General features: G+C 37.6%; 1 protein-coding gene across 6 annotated transcripts in view; it reads right to left on the minus strand.

Moving 5' to 3' along the window:
* Nucleotides 1-706: 706 nt before the first annotated feature.
* Nucleotides 707-14,995, minus strand: part of CALCRL (calcitonin receptor like receptor) — a 68,114-nt gene continuing 53,825 nt past the window's right edge. For all 6 annotated transcript variants that reach the window (XM_027798721.2, XM_027798717.2, XM_027798719.2 and 3 more), the window contains 3 exons: nucleotides 10,682-10,900; nucleotides 10,283-10,324; nucleotides 707-4,237 (listed from right to left, as the gene is read on the minus strand). In XM_027798721.2, the coding sequence (XP_027654522.1) occupies nucleotides 4,016-4,237; nucleotides 10,283-10,324; nucleotides 10,682-10,900 (483 nt within the window). In that variant the 3' untranslated portion in view covers nucleotides 707-4,015. The remainder of the gene's footprint in view (nucleotides 4,238-10,282; nucleotides 10,325-10,681; nucleotides 10,901-14,995) is intronic.

Genomic DNA, 14,995 nt, shown 5'->3' on the forward strand with positions numbered 1-14,995 from the left:
CTTACCTATATTAGAGTGGTTTGATCATCAGGTGATGCCTTCAAAAGTTTAACAACTACATGCTGGTCAGCACCTCTCTAAAGTCAGATAGAACAGACTCAATTTTACAGGTCTAAAACATACCTGTCATTCATAGCTTTTGTGCAGATACCACCACTTCTAACAAGGGCGCTGGGGGGAAATCTCACTCATTTTTTCTATTGCTTTGCTTTGTAGGTTCTGCACAGGTAAGTAAGTGTCTTTGGTTGAGATTTGGTTGAACACCATGTTGAGAGGAACTCCACCTAGCCTGATGAAATGAAGAAGATAGAAACATTTACCTCAGCCTCTACTCTTCTGCCAGCTCATGGTGGAACAGAAAATCTGCCGCCTTAACCTAAGGAAGTTTTAATGACTTTTTATTAAACGACAGATTCAGGAGACAATAAGTAGGAATATGAAGCTTTTGAGTAAAAAAATTTAAGCACAGCCATCTTATATTGTCATCTATGCAAGCTTCCTCCAGAAATGCAACACTTTACTTTACACTGCATTAAAAATGTAAGTATTAAATAAACAAACACTTAAACACTGAGTAATTGTTAAGAACTGTATGTAATGACTTTCTCCCTGGGTTAGCATTTAATTAACACACAGCTAAGCCATCTCTGGAAGCCTAGTCTAGATGAGCTTTGTTATTTCCATATTACAGCACAAGAGTTCTGAATAAATGTAGTAATATTTTATTGATCTCAAACATAAACATAATACTTCTTTCAGCAATTAAAATGTGTAATGATCCATATGAACAAAGTGAAAATAAAGCACAACCAAAAAATAACTTCACATTTTTTCCATTTCATTCTTAGTGTAAGCAATAAATACAATGCTATAGCTTCTATTTATCTTATTTACATAGTACAATACTTAAACGTTGCCTGGTTTCCAGCCCAAATGTTTCATGACATGAAAAGAAGTAAGTGTTGCAACATTTCTACAGCCAAATACTCTAGTAGATCACCACAATGAAAAAATATATTGCATAAATGCTAGTTAACATTAAACAAACAAATACAAAACTGAGGGGACCCTGCAATGGAGCGTTTTATTAATTGAAGACAGTAGCATTAAAAATAGACATTCCCTCTCATAGAATAACATGCTGTTATTACAGATACCAAATACAAGACAAGCATTTCTGTAGCCCCTGTAGATTGATACAATAAATCTTCACTAAATAACAAAAAAATAAAGAAGAAATAATAACACGTAACTGTTTGCATGTTCAAAGAAATTTCACAGCCCCACTACCCCACCAAAACAGAGTTTACTTCCATCCCAGAGAATACAGATCAGGACTACAACATTCTGTAAGGTAGAAAATAAGCCATGAGAAATCAGCATAAGGACTTAATTTTAATTTATGGTGGCAGAAAAACATTTTAAGAAGCAGACCCTTCTCTTGGTTGTGTAGGAACTGAAAAAGGTGAGGTAGGAAGACAAAAGAGGGAATTTATATTTTCCAAGGCAAAACGAAATAGGCTAGTTAACCTATTTGAACTGCCTAGCTGAGAAGGAAGCTTAATTCAAAATCTAATATTCTATCACACTCTAAACAGTCACATATCTTTCAATTACAAAACCCCACTAGGTACCATTGAAAGAACTATCTGATACGTGCCATAAAGGACTTCAAAGCACTTTTTAAATGGACAGGTATCGGCCTGGGCTTTGATTCTCAGCTGGTACCCATTGATTCTCTAAATGGAACTCAAGACAAAATTGTAAGCAGTCGATAATCTGGTCCCCCAAGTGTAAAGCTGCTATACCAGAGCAGGGATTTTTCTGAACTGCTAATATTTTCAGAACATCACACAGATTTTAAGTAACACTACATAGATCAGCAAGCAGAGTTGTAAGTAACCTCTAATCATGTTGTAGCAGATACCGTTACTGTATTCTAACAATTTAAGAGATTGTGACATCTGATTGCCAGATATCACACTATTCCAAAGTACAGAATCCGACTGATTTCCAAATCATTCCCATCAACCAACCAGACAGCCTTGCAGAAGAACGGAAATCTTGATTTGTGCATCCTAGCTAAGTTTCCATCTCATGAAACTGAATCATTAATAAAACACTTTCTAAATTCAAACTCCAGACATAGGAACTGTAAAAAAAACTATGGAAAGGTGCAAATGGCGTGAACTTACCACATCCTCCTATTGTTTTTCTCCTAAACACAAAGCATTTAAAGTCTTATGAAGTCACAAACTAATAAACGCTGTGACAGCAAGTTAACTAGATGCTAATGAAGCTTATAGAAAGGCTACAGACAAAAATGTTTAAATATGAAAATCAAGTTGTTCATATACAAAATTAAGTATTTAAAACTGAAGTGGTCTCAGAAAGAACTTTTTTTTTTTGACTGGCTTACAAGCCCCAGATATACATTAGCATAGTAGCCTGTCAACTCCAGCATCTACTTTTCTTCTACTTCATTGTGGATTTTCCCCAGCTGAAGTAGACGACTTTGCAAAATAAACCAATAAAACATCTTTCTATTTTGTGATTTTCAGCAAGACTTTTCTAAACTCACCTCAGACTTGTCCTCATTCTTGAGCATTTTTGTCATTTGAATTAAGAAAAATACTATTTCTTTAAAGAATAAAGATTTACAAAACCAGATTGCTGTAAAGACATTTTCCCAAGACCTTCCAAGACAATGTCCTCATTTTCATATTCACCAGTAGAACCAAAGAAACAACTTATAAAATACTGTTCTAAGTAACTGAGAGAGACATTCAGAATCAAGCACTCCAAAAAAATATTTTAAAAGGTTCTAAGCATTATGGATTGAGAATAAGACAGACTTTATATTGGATTTTCCAAATAGTGATAATGACTAACATTAGCTTGCTTGATTAGTCTGAATCTCATACCCTAGCTTTAAAGGTGGTGTGTCATTTGCACTGTGTTCAGTCTTGCCTGCTTCCCTTGGACAAGAAAAAGCCACAAAATTAATCAAGACTGTGCCCCAAGAATGAAGGAATAAATTATCAAGCATATGGCCAGGGAAATACTTCAAAATAAAACAACATGACTACAAGAAAATAATGTACATGATCTTTTCCAGTGGGGTAAATTCCTTAAGCACACAGTGAAGTTCCATCAGCTTCAATTGCGTATTAGTGTCTGGAAGGGGTTACAGTTGTACAAGTTCCTGCTTTTCTTTCTGGCAGTAAGGTCTTATTGATCTCGTCTGTGTTAAAGCCAATAAGAAACTTTGAGGAGAAGGAGACACTCTTGCATATGCAAAAATAGTTTAAATAACATTGTTCAAAGCTTGTTGTAAAATATTACATTGCAGTAGAGAAGTAAGTAGAGTCTCAAGCTTGCACTGGTGTCTCTATGCTTGACTTAAAATAGTGGAAAAAACAAACTGGCCAAACCAAACCATCAATATCTTTAAATCTGTTACCTCAGACTTACCCGATGGGCTTTTCTGGCAGTTAAATGTTGGACACAAAATTAGCGGGGACAATGCATTGCTGTTATTGCACCTGCTTTAACAGTTTTCCTCTGTTTGGTTTTAGGTTGAATTAAGACAATACAGTATGGTATTTACAATCTAAGATTCTATAGGCAAATGAAGTGGCTTCAACACAACACAGTCTTATAAAAGCTTCCAACAAAATAAGAAATCCTTCATTGATTCCCTTTGTACAAAAAATTGCCAACTTTGTCTACACAGTAGAAACTGAAAAGGCAAAGTTTGTATCCTTATATAAATGCACATACATATATAGCTATATATATGTACAGATGTCCATACTATATAGATACACAGAAACACAAACATATGTATATATGCATATATATACATACGTACGAAAAATGTGTTGTCTTAGTTTGCATCATTCAGGAAAATAACATATCCCAAGTTAGGTAAAATATTCTGGCCGTGAAGTCATTCCATCAGACTTGGAGTCCACAAGGGTAACCACCCTGGCATATGCTGAGCCTTTGGCAGTCAACCGTACAGCTTTTCAGTTTTTAAAACAACACTCTCCATGTCGTGGTAGCCCTTCCCATTTAAATGTTCGCTGGTGCAGTCGTGATTGTAGCTATAGCCTTGAACATCACTGATCGATGACACGGTGTAGGAAGCAGTGCGTGTAGCATCTGAGTGGCTGAAGCTGTGCTCAAATTGGATTTTGTATTGATTCCAGTGTCTTCTTAAAACAGCTTGGACCTATGACAGAAAACAAAAAAGAAATGCGTATAAAACACTTGGAAAGATGCCGTTGGACTTCATTCTTTGATGCGTGAGTTCCCATAACACGTGTCTAAGCAAATGGGGTAGTAAGGCTCAGTAAACCTGGAAAATGGGCATAGCAACATCTGATCTGTCACATGAGATGTTCCAAAAGATTTACAATTGAAGCAGGCACTATTCTTCAGCAAATTTGGTGTGAAACAATTACATTTTACAATCGTAGTGTACTAGTCGCTCAGGAAAAGTACAAATTGCAGTAGAAAGAGCAGCAACACAATTTTCTGCTTTCTCCCCTGCAGACTGAACCCCAGTATGGACAGATCAGATTTACAGGTGAAAAAGGTCATTTCTATTCACACTCATATTCAAAAGGCCACATCCTCAGCAGCTGTAAATTCTTATGGCCTCAACACTCCATAATTTACATTTGCTATGGTTCTGGCACAAGAAAGCTTTTCTTAATTTCTGACCATACCATATTCAAATTTATAGAAGAACATTTCCTGAAATCCGTATTTCTATCAGGGTGTAAAAAAAAAGCTGATGAAACAGCTGAAGGCCCCAGCTGGTTTACATGTCTCCACTGAAAGGATGTCATGTTTATCCTAGCCTTCCTCTCCTACAATATGGTTAAACACCTGTACGTATTTGATTGATGAAGTGTCACATTCATGAAATGCACACGGAGTTAGTCTTTCAGTGAAGGTGCCAAGTGGGGAATGCTAAGAACGGGAATAGCTTTTGTTGTTGCTTTTTCAAGAGATTTTTTTTCCTGTTTAAAAAAAAAAGTACCCACAGATCCTGAATATTTTATTTCTGCCAAACTTCGTACACAAAGTATTCCTGCCTTGATTAGGAAGGCACAGGCCTTCAGGAAATGCTGGTGGGACAACGACACTCACACACACTCAGCAGCGCACCCCAAGTCACAGGCCTCACTCACAAGGCATGACCTTCATTTCACTTAGTTACACAAAAAAGAACTCAACAGTGGACCGTGATTCCCCCAGTTAAGTGTTGATATTGTGGGTAAATATTTTTAGTATTTTCCATGGGTCTTCAGGATTTCTTTTGTGTTTGCTTTACATTTCCCTAACACAATGGCTTCTTTTGTCTAATTTTACTCTGGCTTTAATTACAAAAAATAAAAATAAATAGAAGAAAAGGGATGTAATTTTTAGACTTCCTGCAGTCTGATATCAGAATCCTCTGTTTAAAGGAGAACTTCATATTTCTCAAAATCCTTCCAAAGGAAATGTAAAAGGGTAAGGGAAGAAATATCAACTGAGTAACAGAAGAAGTTAGTATTCTAGGACAGAGGAGATGCTCTTTTACCACTCAAAGCCATTCCCATCCACTCAAAGCACCTCAACACCAGTCTACAAATGCTGAGTAATCAGATCTTACAGCTCTTCATATCAAAAATCTGTATTTCTTCTGATTCTAAACAAAGCATTCTTGTTTCATCACAGGAAGTTTTTGATTAATTAATTTGTATTGCGTAGCGATATATAGAGCCCTAAATCTTCATACAAGTTGCATCCATTTCCTGTAATCCCTCATAAAGCCAAAAGAAAAGGCAGATTCAAAATTCCAGCTTCTCCAAGAAGGAAGCTTGGAATTTACTTTCAAATATTATCAATCAATCCATGCACATCACTAAACTATGTTCCATTTGTTCTCCTTTCCATAGTCAATTACCTAAATGAGATTAATGTTCTATTACACACAAACACACACACAAAATTACATATTGAGCAATTTTCACTTTAGACCAAGACCAGATGGGGAAAACATCAGCAACTGCACCTAAATAGCTTAACCAAGGTCAAAGAAGTCTATTGGCAGAGCTGGTAAATAAACCAGGACTTGCCAATCTGCAAAAAAGCCTTACACTCAGGTCCTCTCCCACACTTCCTCCTGGTTGCTTCAGTAATGCTTGTTTGTTTGTCTTATTTTCAATTGTTAATAACATTTGTAAACCAGTCCTAAAGGATACCAGTCCCCTTAGCTCAAGCCAGCCATCAGTATCCCTGCAAGACAAGTGCCTGTGGGCTACTTATGGGGTGAAAACAGGCTGTTTAGCTCATGGCCTGGCCGGTGACAGATGGCTATAAATAGTGCTTCCTGCATGGGCAAACAGTGTTTCCTCTACGCCCGCCCCAGTGCCCATCAAGCTCGCTCCGTGCCTTTCTAACTAAGCCGCTATTTCTGGCATGTTTCCCAAAGCCTTTCTGTTACTGCTGAATCAGTAATTCACCTCTGTCCTGCTACATATCTATTCTTGTAGTGTTACATCCTTTCCTTTATTATTAGTCTTTCAGTCATCTCAAAACAGTCCGAGCAATCATGTATAGAAGAAGATGGGGAAAATCTACGAGGCAACTAATTTTTCCCAATAAGTGCAAACAGAATGTTTTTCCCTCTTTCCTCAGCTTTGAGCAGTTGCACAGAGATGTAAATTCAGCTCAAGAGGGGTAGCACTTTCTTATGTTGTTATAAGAAAGGATATTAAGCAGTGCATTTAATGAAAGAAAATAATGTAATAAATATAATTTTATTCCTTAGTCATTTAATAGAGATGCTAGTTCCAGCTGGAACATTCTTGCTTGCTCACCTTATTAGTTAGTAATGGCTCTTTTTGATGAGTTTTCATGAAGGGCTCCTTCCAATCAGCCCTTTAACATACTAGTAGCTTGATGTTCAGTATAACACAGATTAACAGTTCAGTAGCCAAGGAGCGGGGGGAAACCCAAAAAACCACACAGCACACCCTCACCGGTTAATAAACATTGTATAATCCTGCAGATCTTCACTGCAACATTTCTATAGACCAGTGGAAAGAAAGAAAAAAAGCCAAACCCCACGAAGCTTACAAGTATCATGTAGGTCACTAATATCACAATATCACAATATTATCACTTACAAGTATCATGTAGGTTATTAATAGCTCAGTAGGAATCTTTCTACTGATTTATCAGAGATCTGGGACAAGCATCTCCTCTGCCTGTACCACCCCAAAGGCCACTCTAGACCAGCTCAAACCAGAAAATATGGTTAGGTAGTTGAGAAGCATCTTACTGTGTGGGCCATAAGCAGAATCTAAGTGTCCTTAGGGAAGCCCTGCCACAGAAGGTAAAGATGAAGGGTTTGCATCTATGCCCTTGTCTGTAGGAGACTTGTGAGAAACTGCTGCAGTGCATGGTAAAACTGGATTTGACAGACCATCCCTGGTGTGCTGCTCAAGAAGTTTGGAGATCTTAAAGATCTCTTCCAACCTAAATGATTCTGTGATTCTATGAATCTATGTTCCTTGTCTACAATCAGCAGGACATACATACCAGCTATTTTTCATACATTTCTTAGTTTCTCTTCACTAGAGCTCTCCACTAGCAGGCCACTTTCTTTCATCTTTTGGCCAGAGTTGGCCTGCAAACCACCACTTGACAGGGTTTGACTCCTGATATTTGATACAGAAAACATTAGAACGTACAGTAGCAGTTGGGAAATGTAAAGATATAGAAAGAAAGAAATTAGTGCTCTTGGCACCTTTAATTGCTAATACGCCATTGGAAGATCTTTGCCCCACTGTCACTCCAAATGTTTATTTCAGTATCAACGTTCACCTTTAAGCCGCAGACTTGCTGCAGACAAGCATTACCACCACTCTCATGCCTCCCATTTTGTACAGCCTCCAACGAGGTGTTGCTCTGACAGGTGGTGATAAAGCAGCATCTGGTACACACAGCTAAAGCCACAGATACAGGCTTTGTTCAGGCAAGAGGCTGTCTGACAGCAAGAGACTATAAAGGCAGCAGAACACACATGTGCCTGCAGGCTCACATGCAGCAGCAGAATCCTTTAGAAGACAAAGGAAACACTTTTTTTCCTGTGCAGACTTTTTTTCCTAACTACATTGTCGTTCTCCCCATGGATTTCCTTACTAATACAGTTGTTTATAAAGCAGTAAGTCCCTTCTTGAAGAAGGTGTAATTAATAATTATAAAAAAATAATAAGTGAATAGTAGTAATTGAAGCACTGAACCCAAAACTGCTTTAAAAAGCATAAATTTTGACTATATAGAGAGCAAATACAGACATGTATGTTTAACTGACAAAGGGTCTAAAAGTTAAATGCCTAAATTAATAAATGTTAAAATGGCTAAATCCTCCCCCTTCTAACATTATCATGCTGGCAGACGTTCAAGAAGTGATTCATCTGTTACCACTTCTAGGAGTTGTGATCAAGTTTATCACTGAATTTAGGATACTGAACTAGTGCAGTGACTCAGGTTTGCTTTTCTTACACAGCAGAAGAGACCATGTAAAAATATGAGTTTGTAACAATGGAATATTAACAGCTGAAATTCTTACTGATTATATCATAAATTTAAATTAAGGTTTCAACTTGTTTAAGTAATAAAGTAGCCTCACAAGATTCACAAGGGTTAAAAGACAGAACTGAGCAGTGGACAATGTTGTTTCATACAAACTGCAGAGATTTCAAGGTTCCCCCCACCCCCACCCCAATTTTTTACCGGAGCATAACCAATTCTTTGTTAAAGTTTTTCCAAATATCTGTTTTTAGAAGGCATTCTAAACTATAAAATTTGGAAGGAAAGGAGTATGTGAAATTTCAATACTGAATATGGGCAAGTGATCAAATCAGATCCAGAATGCTTAATGGCGTGTTCTGCTTTGAATCAAATATATAAACAGAGACTTGAACCTGGATCTACTTTACATTAAAATCAGATCAAAAACACTGCCCCATGCCCACAGAACTGTGAGAAAGCCCATTTTCATCTTTTCTGCCTTCTTGACAAAAAAAAAAAAAAAAAAAAAATCAAGACTCATGCAATTCAGGGGGTGGAGGGGTGTGTGTGGTATGGGGAAAACCTTGAAACCCCATAGCAGTTTCATTGTGATTCAGTCAGCTTTGGACTTAGGAAGAGAAGGAAGGGTGATCTGCATGAATCAATTCTAGTATTAGACAAATACTTACCTATAAGTAAATATTACTGTTCAATAACCTTATATAAGCACACTGAATTTTATAATATCCCATAAAAGAAACTAGGGGTTCAGGCACATGAAAACATCTGGTTACTCCCACACATCTGTTTACAGCCATACACTGCAACTGCACTAAATGTAGAACAGACAGACGTGTAGGAATAAGTGTAGGATTGTAATTGTTCCTCTGCCAAATGTGTTGGAAAACTACCAGTTAATTTTTGAAGTTGTTGGTTCTTTTGCAAGCAACAGCCATGTTCATGAATTTGTGTGTATATATATATAGTTTTAGGCCTTTCTACTACTTTGATCTCTGACACTGTAAGGCCCTCTAAGTGTACTCTCTACAGCTTGGGGGCAAGAGTTTCACATAACAATAAAGTTTGTTCTTGGAATTGATTCATGATGGTTTCTTAAAAGTGTACTTCTTATTCAACACAAATTTCTGACCCAAACACAATGAGCTATTAAGTTCTGATTTTTTTGAATGATATTTTTCAGCTGTGCTAAAAAACAGTTTTCCAAACTTCAGCCTAAAATTTTCCGAAAGAGCTGTCATAACACAGCAGTCCCCCAGCACAGCAACATGTATGCAATATGCTCTATTCCTGCTGCAGAAAGACCAATACAGTGACTCTCCAGGATAACAGATGCTACACAGATTCTAAAATAGATGAATATACCTTTAGGATATTGAACTACATTTTACTTTGTATGATATTTGTTGAGAATTTATATCAAAGTGACAAGTGTCTTCAATTCCTTAATCAAGAGACATGTATATTGCTCAGCACAAAAGTCAGTCCTAAAGTACTGAATGATGCCACAGTCCTTTCCAAGCTCTGCTCTTGGCAGACAGATATTTAATTTTTACCTGACAAATTTAGATTTAGAAAATGAATAGGAAAAAAAAATTGAAAGTTACCATCTCCTTAATTACTGAAACAACACAAAAATATATTAAAAAGAAAAATATTATAAACATGTTAAAAGTTGTCACTGTACCTCTCCATTAAAGAAGCAGAAAATTGTAGCCACCAGTAGACCCTGTAAAATAAAAGTGTTCTGCTTTATTTCACTTACATATGGATTTTTCTTTCAGGTTGCAGATAATTAGAGGTTTCCAATAAAATTTGGATACAAACAGCAAAGAAAATGCAGTACAAATCTAAACTTGGGGATTTATTTATAAAAATACATTAATAAAAAGTATTGGGCCAGCTATCTACAATGATGTTTCTTTCCTTTAGGAAATGAAAATTCAGATAATGAGGAAGTCAATTTATAAAAATATTGCATGAAGGTCTTTAAAAATGAGAATAACACTATAATTTCTTTTTTATTTGCTTCACATGCCAGTTGCTATCTAGCTGAAGTGAGCAGAAACTGTTTAATGCTTCCTACCTGGTAGTGCATAAGGATGTGCATCACATAGTCATACACCTCCTCAGCAATCCGGCCTTCTGGTCGCCATGGGAACAGGACAAATTCAATGCCAAGCAGTGGAACGAGAATCAGGGTAGCTCTCACTGCTTTCATGTACAGGTTGGATTCTGCCTTGTGGGTGTCTTTTAGCTTGGTTATGAGAACACGAACGATATTTAGCAGGAAGAAAAGATTCACCTGTTGGAAAAGGAAATGACACTGAAGGTAGTTTGAAAAATAATCACACACACACGCTGTTTTGTGATATTACAAACCAGACAACTCAAGAGAACTCATACTACATGGATAGCATCATGATTGTACAATAAACATGAGTTAAAACTCTTTGAAAACACCTTTAAGTAACAGAGCTGTGGCTCTAACACCCAGTATCCAATCCATTCCTCTAACTTATTAAGCAAATGCCCACCCAGATAACCATTCGTCTTCCAGTGTTTACAATCCACGCACCTTTCATTCTGCTACCGCAATAATGGTACACAGGTCAATGATTAGGTTTTTTAAATGGTTATGTCATTCTGTGTTCATCAAGAAAGAGGATTATACTCTTCCCTCTTTGTGTTTAAATGTGTTTCCTCAAAAAGCTACTTTTTTATTTTTCAAATACGATTTTGACAAGTTTATAGAGAAGAAATAAATCAGTTTTTTAAAAAATAAAATCACAGCAAAATGCTGCTACAAGGAACTGTATGCTCTTGTAGACAAACAACAGATTTAACATTCTCACAGTGGCAAATGGTTGGGTTTATGAATCATCCAGTGAGATTGCAAATGGGGCAAGCGCTGAGACGATGCTCTACATCGTTCTCATGTGCTACTGAATTTATTTCCATAGCTCTTAAGGCTTTCCTTGTTAAGTGGTGCATATCTGTTCGTTCAGTTTGACACACACACACAAAAAAATCCCAAACAGAAATGACAGCTACGCAGACTAGATCTTTCAATATGTGAGCACTTGTTGTAGGTAACCACAAAACTAATACATACACACACAAAGGCGTATGTGTATATACATACACACACAGCCTAAGGATGCCAGTAACCAGAGCAACAGCAACGTTAGAGGTGATTATAGTGTTTTCATCTATCATGTAATAATGGCAGCCCCTTATAGAAACTACAGCTAGAAGAGACTGAGAGCTCAGCCAGTCCCATCACCTTGCCCAAGGGCACAGTGGCAAGCCAGTGCTGCTCAGGGGACCCGCTATGGAAGGGAGAGACCTAGAGTCTGGTCCTAACTTCTTCCAGATAGCTGTCTGTCTGCGTCAATAACTATCTAGAGACGAAAGGGAGGGTGGGGGAAGAAGTCTGTCCGTCTGCTGGCAACTCCCTTCTAAAAAAACTAGTCTAAAAAGACTAGGAATTCCTGATCTAGGAGGTCTTGCTGTAGGACAAGTGCAGACAGGGAAGCCATTTCAGACCCTGTGTGTCACCATGTCCTCCACAACCCTGGCAGAATTTTTTCATGTCAGTTAAGGTTTTCACAATAAACAGCTGTGTATTGTTATAGCAACCTGGCCCTTGACAGATATGTGATGTTATTTATATTCTACTTACATGCTATTTAAATCATTTCAACAGGAAATGGTTTTACATAGGAAACTACTGCATGAATTTCTCCTGGAAGTCTCCAGCAACCTTTAAGCTTTGTTTAAGCAACCAAGGTCTTCTGATTCTTTCTCAAGGGATTTATTTAGATTTTATGCAGCCCACAATCTTCATCCAACTTCCTATAGCACACACAGACAATAAGTCCTTCCTCCATTTCTAAATTTAATCCTTCTCAAATCTACTAGCGAAGCATCATGTCTCAGACACCGAGTTTTCAGCCCTCTCATGGTCTGGTAGCATGACCAATTCCTATAATACTGTCCTTGAATGTTAACTGAAGGTGAAAGTTGCAGCAGCCAGGGAGTAAAGCACCACCCAACAAACTATTTTGTTTACAACACGCTGAAATGCACAGATTTTTTCTAATTGTTCCACTTACCCACCAAAACCAAGAAGCACAAAAATAAGCACACAAAGAGTCTGCAAATAGCTATTAGGGTAAACGGAAAAAATGAATGAGGCAAAGCAGAGGACACAGTATGAGTGTCAGTGAAAGTGTGCAGCACCAAGTTTTGATTAATACCTCTTCTGTCACAAAAATCTAGTGAGATCAGGATGAACTGAATTCTTAACTGAAATGATGAAAACAGGCCTTGACTTTAGCAAGGGAGTGAGTAGATTTTTACATTTAGGCAAAAGCAGGCCAGTGGAACTATTCACATATATATTATCAAATTGACTGTGATTGTTTGGAAAGCTGCAGAGGAGTCCTGTTGTGCTAGCTGCAGTATGAACACAGAGTAGAATACCGACAGCTCCACAGGGACCTGAAAATTGAACCAGGCAAATGAGCAAAAATGGAAACGAAGGCAGAGAAGGCAATCATAAATAAAAAGAAATGGTGTGCCTCTACTGGGAACTTGGTAGATTTTAGATTCTGCCTTAAAAGTGTCTGCAAACTTAGCCAAACTTACAAGGCAACAGGTGCTGCAGTTCTGGAATTAAACTCTCCTCTGATATTTCTACTTCTCTCCATGCTGAGTTTGTGTTAAGCAGTACAGTAATCCTTATTAGCATGTTGGTTTAAATTCTGCTTTAACTCTTCCTTGGGAAGATATAAACAGACTGTTCTCAGCGCAGGAAACTGAAATATTCTTAGATACTTGCTGATAGCCATACCTTAGCTTTTAATACACTTATGCAGCTCAGCAGAGCTTAGCCTGCTTAAGCCTGGCTTCCTTGGGCACAACACCTGTATGTGCTCATGAAGGCATGTTATATACCTGACCTGTGAACATTTCCAAGGCTGGGTATACGAATGCTAAGCATTCAACTTCTAAACTCCTAAGTCTTGTACTGAGTCCAGCTTAAAGTTAATAAATAGGTCAGTGACAAATCTTGGAGCTCCTGAACTTCCTTCTAGTACACATTCACCGGGTACACTTCTTCTGCTAAAAGAATTTGCACCTACAAAAGGCTGTCAAAGAAACTGATACATAACAGTATTATAGGGCAAAATGAGCATCCCTGTAGTATTATTCATATAAATAATAGCACAACTAAACCAAAATCTACTCCTTCAGTGGACCAATGCCAACTAAATCACCAGTGCACTGGTGCATCTGAAACCTACGCTGAAATCACCACTGCTTTCACTGAAGTTCAAACACATTGCTTTTCCACACACACACCATTTTGATCTTGTCTAGCATAAAAACTAACATCACCCTCTACTGTTTCATTCCCGCACTATCTCTTTAATTGTGGTTGGTTATGCAGACAGTTGTAATTAAATGGTCAACTGAAGACAATTCCAATCAAAATGCAACCTATGTCTGCTCCCATTTCTAGTATCTCTGGCAGTGATCGGAGGACAGTTATGTAAGAGCAGGGATCATAAAAGCAGTGTTATTGTTAACTTTATGTAATGTTAAAATTTTCAGTGATGTTCAAGAGTTAAATTCCTGTTGGCTTCTGCCAGTTCACCCAGTCACCCACTTGACAGTCATCTTCATGTTCTTTGAGATTTTGCTCCTGCAAACAGAAACAGCATCTTCTCCTTTGTTACCTAATTTGCAGTTTAATAATGTTGCTTAAGCAGCATCTACTAAAGCAGGTCATGCTTAGTAAAGTGTGGAAATTGTATCTGGCAAGCAAGCCAATTAAGCAAACGAGTCCTGTTCACAAAGCCTAAACATGCATTTTGTCTAATGTCTTTATCCCTGACTTTTCTCTTCTGAATTGACATATTACATCTCTTTGTCGCCAGAAAGGATAGAGATTCCTTTAAGGTACTTTCACATCACAGGTAAGATGTGTAGTTGTGTTTAATCTTTGCTATTCCTACATTGTTTTCAAACAAATCTACCAATTGTACTGAGGCAAAAAAAATGCAAGAGAAACACCTTCAGTCAGCTGATGGAACCTATAGGAATACCAAAGGCATACGTATTTGTAAATTGCAAAGAGAATGGCAAAGTTTCTGCCCAAACCAACCCCAAAGAGATGATTATTATGGCTCCAGTAAAAATCAAAGCACATTTAAAGTGTTGCCTTGAATGGAAAGAAGACTTGGCAGTTTGGGACTGATCCAATACATCTGAAACCAGCAGAAATCTGGCCACTGTTTTCAGTGAGACTTTGTGGAGGCCACTGCTTGGAAGGAGAAAATGTTCTAACATTATGGAATCATAGGATGGTCTGGGTTGGAAGAGTCCTTAA

Source organism: Falco cherrug, chromosome 8 (genome assembly GCF_023634085.1).
Source record: "Falco cherrug isolate bFalChe1 chromosome 8, bFalChe1.pri, whole genome shotgun sequence".
In the NCBI taxonomy this organism is placed as follows: Eukaryota; Metazoa; Chordata; class Aves; order Falconiformes; family Falconidae; genus Falco; species Falco cherrug.